The following is a 14,928-nucleotide window of genomic DNA, read 5'->3' as shown; positions in this document are numbered from 1 at the left end:
TGGGGCCGCGTGGGCACTGGCCTGGCCCAGCATCCCCCCTTTTATGGTGAAGCCGAGTGTGGAATCCAGGCCCAGGGTGACTTCATCCGACCCGGGCTGAGCCCTCGCCCTGGCCAGCCAGGCCCTGCGCACGGTCCCTGGGGCTGCACGGAGTGTCCCCCACCCACCCACCCACGGCGGCCTCCTCCCTGGCTGACCCTCACCACTGAGCCAGGCTGCCCGGCCCAGCCCCTGCTGTTCCCCTCCCCCCCCCCAAAGCACAGCAGCCAGGTTAGGGGCTTGCTCTCTGGGCCAGCCCGTCCCCCCTGCGCCCTGCCCTGCAGGAGTTGGACAAACCCGCCCCAAGGCAGCAGCTGCTCCGTCGGCATCACTTCTGCCAGGTGCTCCCCGGCCCAGCGCGCCCGCTGCCCGGCGCAGCCCAGGGCCGTTTTTCCAACGGCTTAAGAGCTGAGCTGACATGGAAAAGTCTGAGCCACCGACCTTGATTTATGGTCCCAGGAAAGGAAAATCCCCAGCCCGGCCTCACTGCTGTTTGTTTTTCCTCTGCTCCAAAAGCCCCCCCCACCCCCCGACATGGCCCGAAGGGGGGGTCCGGGGGAGGCGGGTCAGGCCAGCTGAGCCCCAGGCTGAGGGATTGGCTGCGCCTGGCCTGGGGCTCAGCTGTGTGACCCCAGGGGGTGCTGCTCACGGAAGGTGGCTTGGGGGGCTGTGCCTGCCGGAGCAGGAGAATCGGGCCCACAGAACTGGCCCCGGGACTGGACTGTGGGGCAGCCCCCTGCCCCTGCCCTGCCCTGCTCTGCTCTGAAGGCTGGTCCCAGGGAGCAGTGGGGGCCCAGGGAGGCTGCAGCTTATGGGAGCTCCCAGCTGGGCAGGGGGCGGGGGGGCCCAGCCTGCCCCAGGGGGCTTGGGCCTAAGCCAGCTGCTGCCTGGGTCCTGCTGCGGGCGGCACCTGCTGGAGGTCGGGCCAATGGTGCAGGCTGCCCCGATGACCATGGAACGTGGCCCTCCCCAGCCATGACGGGACAGGGCCTGAACCTGGTGGGGATGGGGTGGGAAAGAGTCTGGCTCCTGGGGCGGTGACGCTGAGTGGTTAGAGCAGGACTGCTCAGCCCAGGGCCCGTGGGGCGGTTTGGGTTTACGTGGGGCTCAAGGTGGCCTCCCCTGGGACCACGCTCCCCAGTGGTGTCGCTCCCAGGCACTGGAAGACGTGGGCGGGCTGGCTGGACAGACGGGTGCAGGGGCTGTCAGTGTTTTACCCCCCCCCCCCCCCCCCCGGGAGGAGGTGCCGGGGCATTGTGGGAAAGAAGCTATTTGCATATATATTTGCGGCTCCTGGCGTGTGCTGGATCCTTGTGGCCCCGGGGCTCCCGAAGTAGAGTAGCCCTGGGTTAGTGTGGGGGGGTCGGATTAGAGAACAGGCTCCCAGCCCTGGCTCTGCCATGCTGGTGCTGAGCAACTAACCCCCTTCCCCGCCTTTGGTGCCTCAGTTTCCCTCTATCCAAAGCTGTGCTGCTCTTAGCCCAGCCCCCGGTGCTGCCCTCCACCTGAGCCCATGCAGCCAGCACCCTCCTTGCTGCAGCTGGCTCCCGGCCCTGCTGTGCCTCTGCAGCAGCCTAAGGAAAGCCCAGCCTTGATTTATCCCGGTGAGTCCGGCAGCCCTTGGCCCGGCCCCTGGCATTCCTTGCATTGCTCTCGCCTTTCCCCACATGCTGCTCATTAGCCCGGCTGGCTGGGGGGGCGGTGTCTGGCCCTTCGGGTCTCCCTGCTAAAAATAACCAGCCGGGACGCACCTGAGCCGGCCTCCAGCGGCGCTCGCTCGGTGCCCAGAGCCCTGCGCTGGGCTGTCTGGCTGCCTCTGCAGCTGGTCCCTGGCTAGCCAAGGCAGGACGCAGGGTATTTTGGTGCCTAACTTCCACAAGCAGGGGCGTAAATACTGTTGGAGCTGTGGCCCCGCGTGGCCCTTGGCTGCCCGGAGGCGGGGGGGGGGGGGGGCTACTGACTCGCTCTGGGACATGCTGTCCCTGCTCTGAGCTGTCAAGCTGTGTCCCACGTTCCCATGACAACAGGATTTGGGTCCCAGCCCTCGCATCTGCTACAGCCCCGCCCGTTACAGTGGATGCGAGGTTCAGCCGGATGGGAGTTGGGCGCCTAAATACCTTTGGGCCAGTGGGAAGGGCTGAGCGCTGCGTGCAGGGTGTCCGAGGCGAGGTTCAGACGGATGGGAGTTGGGCGCCTAAATACCTTTGGGCCAGTGGGAAGGGCTGAGCGCTGCGTGCAGGGTGTCCGAGGCGAGGTTCAGACGGATGGGAGTTGGGCGCCTAAATACCTTTGGGCCAGTGGGAGGGCTGAGCGCTGCGTGCGGGGTGTCCGAGGCGAGGTTCAGCCGGATGGGAGTTGGGCGCCTAAATACCTTTGGGCCAGTGGGAAGGGCTGAGCGCTGCGTGCGGGGTGTCCGAGGCGAGGTTCAGACGGATGGGAGTTGGGCGCCTAAATACCTTTGGGCCAGTGGGAGGGCTGAGCGCTGCGTGCGGGGTGTCCGAGGCGAGGTTCAGACGGATGGGAGTTGGGCACCTAAATACCTTTGGGCCAGTGGGAAGGGCTGAGCGCTGCGTGCGGGGTGTCCGAGGCGAGGTTCAGACGGATGGGAGTTGGGCACCTAAATGCCTTTGGGCCAGTGGGAAGGGCTGAGCGCTGCGTGCGGGGTGTCCGAGGCGAGGTTCAGACGGATGGGAGTTGGGCACCTAAATGCCTTTGGGCCAGTGGGAAGGGCTGAGCGCTGCGTGCGGGGTGTCCGAGGCGAGGTTCAGACGGATGGAGTTGGGCACCTAAATACCTTTGGGCCAGTGGGAAGGGCTGAGCGCTGCGTGCGGGGTGTCCGAGGCGAGGTTCAGACGGATGGGAGTTGGGCACCTAAATACCTTTGGGCCAGTGGGAAGGGCTGAGCGCTGCGTGCGGGGTGTCCGAGGCGAGGTTCAGACGGATGGGAGTTGGGCACCTAAATACCTTTGGGCCAGTGGGAAGGGCTGAGCGCTGCGTGCGGGGTGTCCGAGGCGAGGTTCAGACGGATGGGAGTTGGGCACCTAAATGCCTTTGGGCCAGTGGGAAGGGCTGAGCGCTGCGTGCGGGGTGTCCGAGGCGAGGTTCAGACGGATGGGAGTTGGGCACCTAAATACCTTTGGGCCAGTGGGAAGGGCTGAGCGCTGCGTGCGGGGTGTCCGAGGCGAGGTTCAGACGGTTGGGAGTTGGGCACCTAAATACCTTTGGGCCAGTGGGAAGGGCTGAGCGCTGCGTGCGGGGTGTCCGAGGCGAGGTTCAGACGGATGGGAGTTGGGCACCTAAATACCTTTGGGCCAGTGGGAAGGGCTGAGCGCTGCGTGCGGGGTGTCCGAGGCGAGGTTCAGACGGATGGGAGTTGGGCACCTAAATGCCTTTGGGCCAGTGGGAGGGCTGAGCGCTGCGTGCAGGGTGTCCGAGGCGAGGCCTCCCATCATGCCTCCAGCTAGTTGCAGTGAGTTCCACAGGTTTGGGAGTTGTGTCCTATGGCATTCAGCCCAGAGGGCAAGTCTACGTCTGCCCCACCTCGCACAGCTTCCTTCTTCCCCACCTGACCCAGCCCCAGTCCTGCTTTTCAGGGCTTTAATGGCCCCCTAGCGCTGGGTTGGGGGACACCACCATTCGGCAGGGGGGCAGAGCTCGGAGCTTCCGGGGGGAAGGCCAGGTGCTGAAAACCAGTGACCTGGGAAGGGCCGAGGAGGAGGGAGGGTGAGGACTAGGAAACGCTGGCCCCCAAGTCTCTTTGGTGCTGAAGAGAATCCAGGCAGCCAGCTGGCCCCCTGCTCCAACCACTAGCCCCCACTGCCTCCTGGAGCCAGGACTAGAGCCCAGGTGTCCAGCGTTAAGCGCCCCCAGCCCTCGCTCGCCACTGGCAGGGTGCATGGAGGGAGGAGTGGAAGGAATGTGCTCGCCCGGCCCCAGGCCCAGACGGCGCCGAGCCCTCTTCTGTCAGCGCCGGGGCTGATTTATCCCCGGGACTGTGCCGCGGCCTGTGATCCCCCCAGCTCGGCCCGGCGCAGGGAGACGTTCCATCCGCGGCCACACTAAGCCAGGAACCAGACGGCTGCTCTTCCCCCGCCTCCAAATTCCTCCTCCTCCGCTGGCCTTTCCCTCCGCATTCCCGGAACGCCAGCACAAGTGGAAGCAGCTGAGCGCCATCCCGGGGGTCCTACCTGTCCCGGAGCGGTGGCAGGATGGGAGATTCCCGGAGGCCCGGCTCCCTGGCCGCCCCATGGACCACCTGCTCCCAGGGCTCAGTGGCAGATCTACGCATACTCCAGCCGGGACTGGAGGGGGGAGACCAAGTGTCACCTAGGACCTGCAGCGGTGACTGTGGCTGCTAGTTAAGGGGGACGTGGTAGGAACCTCGGCTTTACCTAGGAAGTGGCAGCTGCGCCCAGCATGGGCCTGAGCCAGCGCCGGCCCTGGGGTGCTTCAGAGAGGGGGGGTGGGGGGGCTGCTGCCGTAGGAAACATTCACTGCTGAGCCCCCGTGCTCAGTAACGGCTCCGGAACCTTTCTGCGGCGTTGGTGTCTGGCCAAAATCCCAGCGCCTGGTTCCACCCCCGCCCCGCCCCCTGCAGCTCCCCACCCCGGAGCTGGGCGAGGGACCCAGCCAGCTCTCCGGGCGCAATGGCAGCACCAAGAATCCTCGGAACGGGGCGAGAAGGGACCTCGAGGAGTCCAGCCCCCGGAGCCGCCAGGTGTCTGACCACCTGTTCCTGCAGCGGCAGGCATCCCGCAGCCCCCCCGCCAGAGCCCACCTGCCCTGAGCAGTAGAAACCTAACCTGCACCCCTTGCTAAGCCCAGTGCTAGGTCAGCTCTGCAGCAGGCCTCCAAGCGGCTCGAGGGCCACGCCTGGGGCAGAGGCTGGCAAAGGAAGTGGAGGCCGAGGCAGGACGGGTTGGACGTGGCACTGGGGGCAAGGGGAGCCATGCTGGGGGGTGGGGGCAGGAAGCTGAGGAGCTCCCTAGCCCTCGCTCCCTGAGGCCGAGCGACGGAAGATGCCTCAAGTGGGCCAGGGCCAGGGCCAGGGCTCCTCCCAAGGCGCACAGCTCTGGGTGGGTGACCTGGTCTGGTGGAGGCCGAAGGGACAGCCCTTTCCTGTGCCGTGTGCAGCTGGCGTCGCTGGCTCCAGAGCGGCAGGTTTCAGCCCCCCCCCCCCCCCCCCCCCCCCCCCCCCCCGTCCTGCTGTGCCTCCAGCTTTGGGCCAGACTGCGCCAAGCCGCCCAGGGCAGCCCTCTGCTAGCTTGGGAGCGGAGGCCAAACTGTGAGCGGGCCCGAAGAACGGGCCCCTTCTGCTCCCGGCCCCCCATGCTGGAGAGCTAAATGGGCACCACCCCGCTCCTAGGGCCCAGGGGGCTTGGATGCACAGGCGGGACCTCTACCCAGCTCTTCCTCTCCTCCAGCTAGCACTGGGGTTGGGGGCTGCTCCAGGGTCTGCCCTGACCCAGGGAGAGGGGGAGTCTGGCTCGGGGAGGCCGAAGGGAAGGCGATGGCAGTGGAACGCCGAGCGATGCCCACTGGCAGCCAGACGCCCGCTCTGCCTACAGAACGAAGGGCTCTGATTTAGCGGGTGCCGCTCAGAGCGAGATTGTGGAGTTCTCTGAAAACGTCCCCCCCGTGGGCCGTGGCCGACAGAGCGACCGGGACGTCAGGAATCACTAGGACAGGGCTGGAGAATCTCTTATTGCCGCTCTACAAATCCATGGGCCGCCCACGGCTGGAATCCAGCGCACAGACATGGTCACCTCCCCTCCGAAAAGATCGCTTGGCCTTGGAAACGGTTCAGAAAAGGGCAACAATGAGGAGGGGTTTGGAACGGTCCCGTATGACGAGCGATGACAAAGACTGAGGCGACGTCTACACTGCCCTCTCTTGTGCAAGAAACTATGGAAATGAGGCAAAGCAGTGAATATCGCTGCACCTCATTTGCATACTTAATGAGCCACTATTTGGCGCAACCCCCCCCCTTGCGCAAGAGCCATTCTGCCGATTTTTTCCAGGAAGAATGGCTCTTGCGGAAAAAGGAGCAGTGTAGACAGCTCCTTTTCGCGCAAAAGCCCCTTGCGCAAAAATGGCAGCTCATTAAATATGCAAATGAGGCACAGCGATATTCACCTTTGCCTCATTTGCATATTTTCTTGCACAAGAGAGGGCAGTGGTGATGTAGCCTGGGACTTTTCAGCTTAGAAAAGAGGAGACTAAGGGAAGATATGACAGAGGTCTATAAACTCATGACAGATGTGGAGAAGTGAATAAGGAAAATCTATCCGCTTGTTCCCATAAGAACTAGGGGCCACCGGATGAAATGAACAGGTAACAGGCTTAAAACAAACCAAAGGGAGTGTTTCTTCACACAGCGCACAGTCAACCTGCGGAACTCCTTGCCAGAGGATGTTGTGAAGACCAGGACTTTTAACAGAGTTCACGAAAGCTGGATAAATCCACGGAGGTGAGGTCCATCAGTGGCTATTGGCCAGGCTGGGCAGGGACGGTGGGAATGGGCGACGGGGGAGGGATCTCGTGATGATCCCCTGGTCTGTTCACTCCCCCAGGGCGCCTGGCCTTGGCCGCTGCCGGAAGACTGGACTCTGGGCTAGACGGGCCTTTGGTCTGATACGTTCGAATGCCACTTGCTGCCTCCGGAGGGCTGTCTGTGGCGAGTGACCCGAGTGCGTTGTGGGAAAGGGAGACACTGGAACTTGCCGCCTCGCAAGCATGGAGAGGGAAACCTGCCTGATCCGCAGCCCAGTAAATCCCAGCTCCATCCCCTCCGTCAGGGCCAGGAGTCCCCTTTCCGGCTGTCTCGCCAGACAGACAGAGGCCTGGGCAGCCCGGCCGGCCCCGCGCTCGCGCTCGAGTAGCAATGTTACCAGATGGCTCAGTGTTACCCTAACCCACCCCTGCCAGGACCCTATAATTTATGTCCAATCCCCCCGCCACCCCCCCTCCCTCCAAAGGTATTTGCACAGCAGATCTGGGTGTAATCAAGTCCAGGAATTTCCATTCAAGTATCCTGGGATGTTTTTTTCCCCAAGATTTTCCGTTAACCCTTTCCGACGGGGAGGGGAGGATAAGGACTTAACTGCACCCCAGCCCTCCAATCCAACGTCGCTTTCGGTCACACGGCCTGGGGGCGGGGGTGACTGGGTGGGCCCCATCTGCCGTCTTGGGGTGCAATTCTCGGCTGCTTCGCGGGTCCTTGCCCGGCAGCCCAGCTCGCAAGGGTTCTAACGGCCGGGGCCAAAGACGCTCCCCTGACTGCAAGAGGCAGGCAGGGATCAAGACACCAGTGCCAGACACTCCACGGGAACGCGGCTCTCCAGCCCCGTTTGGCCCAGCATGGAGCGTCCAGGGACACACACAGTTAACGCCTGTCCTGCCAAGCCCCCGGGCCGTCCCAAAGAGGATATAAATTAGAGACCAGCCACCTTCCTGTCAGAAGCCAACCCGGGAAGGATGGACTCATCCCGGCTCCTCTGCGGCGTCTCGCTCATCCTCCTGGTCAGACCCGCTGTCTCCCAGGCAGTGGAAAGCAGGAGGCCCGCGGTGATGGAAGAGCAAGAGCCAGGTACCAGCCGCAGGGGCCTGCACTGGGCGCGCCTAGGTAGGCCACGCTTCTGCTCTATTCCCACCCGGGCTGGGCAGGGCCAGGCACCTGGCCTGTAGTTATCTCCCCCACCTCAGCCATTCCGGGGTTAGGGGCAAACCAGCCCCAAGCTCTGGAGTCCCGTGATGGCATTTCTCCAGCATCCCCCGCCCCTCCCCAGCCCTCTGGCAGGCAGGCCAGCGCTATGACCCCCTTTGCACACAGGAGGAAACTGAGGCAGGGGAGGCTAAGGCCACCCAGGGCATCGGTGGTGGAGCCATGAATTGACCGTGGGTCTCCCTGAGCTCGCTATCAACGGCGCCACTCGGAGCTGGCAAAGTCCATAATCCTCATGCTTCAGGGCTTGAGCGAGCAACACCGGCAGGGGTCAGGACGCCGTCCCCACAGCGCCCGGCACTGGGTCTGGCCGGGTCAACGGGCCAAACAGGAAGGGCTTTTGCTCCGATCAGATGCAGCAGAGCGGCCGGCCATTAGCACCCATGGGTGTGAAAGAACACGGGGGGAGGGGGTGTGTGGATGAGATGAGACACCCATGGGCTGGGACCAACAGGCAAGAGAATGGGAGACTCCGGCACAGGGGGCACATTGAGCTAGCATCAGGGGTACCCCAGATCCTGGCTCCCCCTCGTCTCCTCTGACCTACACTCAGCAGCCCCCGCGCTCCGACCCGCCAGCGGGGCTCCCCCAGGGTCTGATTCACTTCCACCTGGACAGTCAGAAAACCCAGCCTCGATTCTCAATCTGAAAAGGTCCCATTGACGGTGCCTCCGCCAGCTTCTCTAGCCCCACCGCCGGCTGCCGAGGTCTCCCTGCCTCCTGCTCCGCACCTCTCCCCGGGGGCTAGTCGGCGAGGGCCGTCCCCAGGAGCCTTCCCCTAACTCCGTCCCTGCTGCCACTCTCCCTAGCTCCCTAAGGCTGAGTGCGCCCAGGACTTAACACTGGGGCTGTAATGTCCAGCAGCACCTGGGATTCTCCCCTCTCTGCCTGATCACAGTAGGCCCAGACAGAGCCCGAGGGGCTGCCTCCTTCCCACGGCTCAAGGGGGCCTCCGCCGTGCTGTGGAACATGGGATTCCAGGGCCGCTCCGCGCCCCTCCCCGGCGTGGCGTGAGCTCCGTCTCTCTCTCTTTCAGAGACGCACCTGCCAAAGGCACCTTCCCCGCAGCTCCTGGCCGACTCTCAAAACCTGCTGCCCTTTGCCTCCCCCGGGCCGGCCAAGAGCCGCCAGAAACGGAGGCCGCTGGCCAGCAGCCGCCTGTGGGAGCAGCCGGAGGAGCAGGCGTGCCGGCTGCGGAGCCTGCTGCTGCGCGTCAAGGACCTGGGCCTGGGCTACGACTCGGAGGAGACCATCCTGTTCAAGTACTGCAGTGGGACCTGCCCCCGGGCCCGCACCAACCACGACCTGACGCTCTCCTTGCTGCTGCAGAAGAGCGAGATCCCGGCCTGGGGCGAGGAGAAGATGGTGGGAGACCCCTGCTGCCGGCCCACGCACTACGAGGACGTGGCCTTCCTGGACAACAGCCACCAGTGGCACGAGGTGGAGAAGCTCTCGGCTTCTGCCTGCTCCTGCGTCGGCTGACGCCGCTGGGGGGGAGCGCCAGTGGGGGGGGCATAGCTCTAAGTTAAAGCAGCCAGTGTTTCTTCCTCCCGCACCTTCAACCTGTAGCCTGAGAGAAGACCAGACGCCACCCCACAAGATGGGGGCCTCGACCTATGCCCCTGGAAGGGCTCCCTCGAGGGGTGGGAGAAGGGACCTGCTAACACCACTACCGGGGATAAAACAAAGCCACGGCCAGGCCAACCCCCGCCTGTTTCTATGCATCGCTGAGACGCAAGCTTGTTTGCTAAGGCCTGAAACGTCACAGGTATTTAGGCTCCTCACTTCCATTGACGCCAATGGGAGTTAGGCACCTAACTATCTTTGACGAGCTGAGCCGGAGGTCCGGCCTGGAGGAGGGGTGCCTGGCTCACCTCCACGCCGCTGCCGGGGAGAGCTGGACGATAACGTGAGATATTTATGGATTCCTAAGTTATTTATTTATTTGGTTTCTTCCACAGAGGGCAGGGGTCTCATTCCCGCAGCCTCCCTACCTGGCTTGTTCGAGTCCCTTTTTAATTTATTTGCCTCTTTCTGCTAGTAGAGAGTCAGGGATTTTGTTTGCTTGTTTGCAGGCATGTCTTGGGAGCAGCTGAAATGTACGTGGTGGTTTCACACTAATAAAAGCCGTGAAAGTGATCGAAAGGCCCGTGGCTGTTTTGTGAGACACATGGGGAGGGATTTCTTCCTCTCAGCTAGCACGGGGCATCCCTTCGGTGTACCACAATGGGGCCCGGCTCGTGGCTGGCCTTCAGAGGCTACTTGGGTTAACCGGTAGGGGCTGGAGCAGCTCCCCACTGCCATGGGCAGGGAGGGGGCCTCTCCAGCGCTGCTCGGCCCTCTGCGGACAGGGCCTGCTCTGGACGCCCGGAGCAGCCCGTCTGTAGCGTGCTGAGAAGAGGGGGCGTGCAGGCAGACGCCACTCTGGCTGGGCTGGAGCAGGCCTTGCCTGTGGTGGAGGGCCGCTCCAGCCTGGCCATGGCAGGGGAGGAGGGAAGGATGCTCCAGCCCAGCCAAGCTAGAGAATCCCCCTTTAATTGGTTAACCGATTAAACAGGATTTGACATCCCTCGTCACCCCCGTAACACGAAGGGTTAATAACAACGTTTGGAAACCAGCTGCGTGTTAGAAGACATGATTTTCCATGAGGGAAATTCACCAAAATGTGCCAGAGCCGGCAGATCCTTTTAGGAACAAACCGAAGCAGCACACTGTCTGAAGTGTCCGTCCCTGCTGCAGCCCTGCCCGTAACAAAGATCGCAGGGGAGACGTTTCCATTTTAGATTTCACTTGTTGGGTTGAACAGGCACTGTGCAATCAAAGCAACGTCCCCGCCCTGTCAACGTGGTAGATTACCTCGTTCGTTAATTGCCCTGCGGATGAGACTGTAGGTACCTGGTTGCCGGGGGCACATACGTCCGCAGACGACTCCACGGCTCCCTGTTGAGGGGAGAAGTCCCCTGGCTACAGACCTCCACAGGCAGGAGTGACAGTGAGCTCAGCTGAACGCATTCAGCTCTGTTCCAGCATGGAGAGGGGCTAGTTTCCAAGCCCACGGCTCCACTAGCGTCTGGAGCCCTGGGGCTGGTTCTACGTCGGCGCGGGCAGCACAGGCAGGTTCCTGCAGATGACGGAAATCCGTCTCTCTCGGGGGATCTTCTGGCCATCAAAAAAGGACTCCTTGTCTTTGAGGATCTCGTGGGTGAACTCGTAGCGAGCCGCGCCCCTGTGGGAGAAAGGCACTCTGCCTCAGCCCATGTGCCACTGGCCTCTAGAACCTAAGACAAGGGAGAGCCGACTTCGATTCCCTGCTCTGCTACACACTCCCTGTGAGGCCATGGGCAAGTCACTTACTCTCCCTGCCGCAGTTCCCCCAGGAGTACACTGGGGATGAAACCTTGCTCTGTGCCACCGCGGGTTGTGAGGAGAAATACAGTAAAGATTGTGAGGTGCTCAGGTACTATGGGGATGGGCCAAAACCAGGCCCCGACAGAACAACTGAGGGCGAGTTCAGTCCGAGTCCATAGCACATTCAGTCCTCGGCCTCTGCACCGAAACTGAAGTCAGGGTGCCCAGTCTCCACTCCCAGCAGCCACTAGGGGAAGCACCATGCCCTAGTGGGTAGAGACTGGGAGTCAGGAGACCTGGCTTCTGTGTCTGGCTCTGCCACTGGCCTGCTGGATGATCTCGAGTCTGGCACGTCGCTGCTTCTGCCTCAGTTTCCTAGTAAAACGGGGGTAATTATACTGACCTCTGAGCCATGCTGCTGCTAAGAGCTATACGGGACCCAGGGATTATTAACAAAGTCCCGCCCTCCCCCCACCCCAAAACGAACTCATCACACAGAAGCAAAAAGCCCTCCTTTGGCACCTCTCCCAAAACTCCGACAGCAGAGAGGAGGTGCCTGGGGTGTCACCGCTGTTACCTGATGATGTACAGCGAGCGGCGTGGCAGCAGCAGGTCCATCCAGTCCTCGGGGTTCTGTTCGCTGACCAGCCGCATCACGCTGGAGGACAGCAGGGACAGCCCCGCAATCGTGCAACCGCAAAACTAACGTGGGGAAGAAAGGGAGCGATAAATGCCAGTAATGCAGCCAGGCACGTCTCGCACACTGGTCTTCCTAGCCCTTTGGAACCCAGCATGGAGGTTGCCCACCCAGCCCCCAAATGCGACCGCCTCTGGGGTGGTGCACGGCAGCTGTTTGCCAGCATACAGCAACACTAGGGAGTTTTAGGACAGAGAGCGAAGAAATAAAGCAGCAAGGAAAATTGGAAATGCCCGGCTGGATCTAAACCGGAATTAGGTCAGGATGTGGTGTGGATTCCCCTCGCACTGCCGTCAACACTGCCATGTCCTGCTTTGCTTTTATCCCTCCCCCAAAAAAGTAAGACAGCACCTCGCGATATCATGCTGGGCCAGCATAGATCAGGGAGAGTCCCCTGTTGAATCACCACCCTGCCTTCCCTAGCACCATGTTCGGCATCAGCTCGCACGAGAGAGCTCCCCTCCTCACTCCCTACAGAATAAAGGTTTTGCCTTCCAGCACGGACTTGACCACATCCTGTGTAGGATGAAAGATAAAGCCCGAGACGCTCTGGCAGAAGGATAAACCATTCTACCCCATCCCCTCCAGCCTCCTCAGAGAGTCCCGCAGTTTCACCTTGACGCTGTCTACGTGAGGTTTGATGTAGCCGGTTTTATCCAGGTCAAGGACATGGACAAGCGAGAGCTGCGGCACCCCCGGTGGGAAGGCCGTATCCCGGACACGCTGCAAGATCTGCTGGCTCTCCTCGCTCCAGTGGGATATCTCGGTTTCCCGGAAGCCATGAATGGCCTGCATGAGAGACGGCCACGGTAACGGAGCGGAACCTCTTCGCTTTGTCCTGCGCCCAGTAGGCCTAGCCCCCGACTGGCAGAGGGATGTTCCTCCAGGCCATGATTCCCCGGGTCCATCCTTAGCCAAGACGCCCACCCCTGGCTTTCGTGAACCCCCTGCAGCATCCCCCAAATCCTATGGCAGGGAATTCTCTCTGCTCCTCCCTGGCCTGTGACCAGAGAGCCAATGGCCACCCTTCACCCCAGCAGTGTCCCACTACAGAAAACCTCAACATCTGGGGCCAGATGCTGGCCAGTCACTCCCCTGTACAGCCCACCAGGTGCCTACCCTTCTAGATAACCATCCCACGGGTGACCATATCCCTCCCCGCAGATGAGAACCCATTCGCACCCCATCCCCAGCCTGTTTCCCTTTCTTCACCAAGAACCTCTTCTCCCCCTGCCCCAAGAAGCGCTCGACTAGTCAAGGGCAACCCTCCAAGTACCCAGGCTGAGCCCCCCCAGCAGGGCAGCTCAGCCCCCCACCCCGGTCAATTCCTATGGAGCCCACCGCAGCCCCAGTGACCACAGCCCCCCAAAGTACCCTGCTCAGAGTGCACGACACTGCCCGGGCATCCAGAACCCACCTTGCAACAGCCACGGAGTCCCCCAAACTCCCTGCGGGCCGGAATCCCCCGATAAGGCCCCATGGCTCAGACCCAACACCCCCAGCTCCCCCCACACGCCATCCCTAGGACAGCGCCCCCAGCCCCGCCCCTGCAGGCCCCGCCCCCACTGCCTCAGCCCTGCCCAAGCCCCCAGCTCTCCCCACATGCCATCCCTAGGACAGCGCCCCCAGCCCCGCCCCTGCAGGCCCCGCCCCCACTGCCTCAGCCCCGCCCAAGCCCCCAGCTCTCCCCACATGCCATCCCTAGGACAGCGCCCCCAGCCCTGCCCCTGCAGGCCCCGCCCCCACTGCCTCAGCCCCGCCCCCACTGCCTCAGCCCCGCCCAAGCCCCCTTCAGGCCCCGCCCCCACTGCCTCAGCCCCGCCCAAGCCCCTAGCCCCGCCCCCTTCAGGCCCCGCCCCCACTGCCTCAGCCCCGCCCAAGCCCCCAGCTCCCCCCACATGCCATCCCTAGGACAGTGCCCCCAGCCCCGCCCCTGCAGGCCCCGCCCCTCTCTGGCTCTTAGCCCCGCCCCCTTCCTGGCCCCGCCCCCTCTGTCTCCAAGCCCCGCCCCCTCTGTCTCCAAGCCCCGCCCCCTCTCTCACCCCGTCCCAGTGGTCGAACTGGTAGCGGCGGCGGCCCAGGAGCGGCTCCAGCTCGCGGCCCAGCGCCGCCTCCTCGGGGCCGCTGAGGAAGCCGGGCCGCACCCCCGCCTGGCCCCGCAGCCGCCGCGCCACGGCCGGGCCCGAGGCCCGCACCAGCGCCGGGGCCTCCCCGCACAGCGCGCGGTGCATTGTGGGCCGGGCCGCGCAAAGCCGGGCCCGCGCGCGGTGCATTGTGGGCCGGGCCCGGGAAGGAGAAGGCCCGCCGCATTGTGACCTTTCCCCCAGTGCATTGTGGGAAGGAGAGAGATGGGCACCCTGCACCCCGGTGCATTGTGGGAAAGAGCCAAGGGGGCCCTGTCTGGCTGTCCCAGTGCATTGTGGGAAGGAGGGTCATGGGCATCCCTGAGGCCTCCTCACTGCACTGCAGTTCACTACCTGACAGGACAACCAGCTTGGTGCATGATGGGACCTGGACAAGCCCCGGTGCATGATGGGAAGGGTGTCATAGAATCATAGGACTGGAAGGGACCTCGAGAGGTCATCGAGTCCAGCCCCCCGCCCTCAAGGCAGGACCAAGCTCCGTCTACACCATCCCTGACAGATGTCTATCTAACCTGTTCTTAAATATCTCCAGAGAGGGAGATTCCACCACCTCCCTTGGCAATTTATTCCAATATTTGACCACCCTGACAGTTAGGAATTTTTTCCTAATGTCCAATCTAAACCTCCCTGCTGCACTTTAAGCCCATTACTCCTTGTCCTGTCCTCAGAAACCAAGAGGAACAAATTTTCTCCTTCCGCCTTGTGACACCCTTTTAGATATTTGAAAACCGCTATCATGTCCCCCCTTAATCTTCTTTTTTCCAAACTAAACAAGCCCAGTTCATGAAGCCTGGCTTCATAGGTCAATGTCAGTCCCTGGGTCCAAGGGCAGATGCCTCCAGCAGCGACCACAGCACAAAGCTTCTTCCCTCGCCAGCCGCCCTGTTTTGCACAGTGCGCTCTACTCCACACCGGGCACCCAGCTTGCCTGGCCCCCCTGCACCCCCTCAGCCAAGCTGGCCTTGAACCACTTCATC

The 14,928-nt window shown here is 62.7% G+C and overlaps 2 protein-coding genes across 2 annotated transcripts; one reads left to right on the top strand and one right to left on the bottom strand.

Moving 5' to 3' along the window:
• The first annotated feature begins 6,137 nt into the window (after window positions 1-6,137).
• On the top strand, window positions 6,138-9,850 carry PSPN (persephin). The gene is made up of 2 exons (XM_075917183.1): window positions 6,138-7,663; window positions 8,799-9,850. The coding sequence occupies exons 1-2, from the start codon at window positions 7,516-7,518 to the stop codon at window positions 9,242-9,244; spliced, it is 594 nt and encodes a 197-aa protein (XP_075773298.1). The 5' UTR covers window positions 6,138-7,515; the 3' UTR covers window positions 9,245-9,850.
• A 431-nt stretch (window positions 9,851-10,281) lies between these two features.
• On the bottom strand, window positions 10,282-14,066 carry ALKBH7 (alkB homolog 7). Its single transcript, XM_075917182.1, has 4 exons — window positions 13,850-14,066; window positions 12,423-12,596; window positions 11,688-11,812; window positions 10,282-10,988 (listed from the first exon to the last, which is right to left on the bottom strand). The coding sequence occupies exons 1-4, from the start codon at window positions 14,036-14,038 to the stop codon at window positions 10,853-10,855; spliced, it is 624 nt and encodes a 207-aa protein (XP_075773297.1). The 5' UTR covers window positions 14,039-14,066; the 3' UTR covers window positions 10,282-10,852.
• Window positions 14,067-14,928: the final 862 nt, after the last annotated feature.

This window comes from Pelodiscus sinensis, unplaced genomic scaffold, assembly GCF_049634645.1.
Source record: "Pelodiscus sinensis isolate JC-2024 unplaced genomic scaffold, ASM4963464v1 ctg88, whole genome shotgun sequence".
NCBI classification, from domain to species: domain Eukaryota; kingdom Metazoa; phylum Chordata; order Testudines; family Trionychidae; genus Pelodiscus; species Pelodiscus sinensis.
Note: the sequence above shows the minus strand (reverse complement) of the source record. Positions and strands in the feature narration are given on the sequence as shown.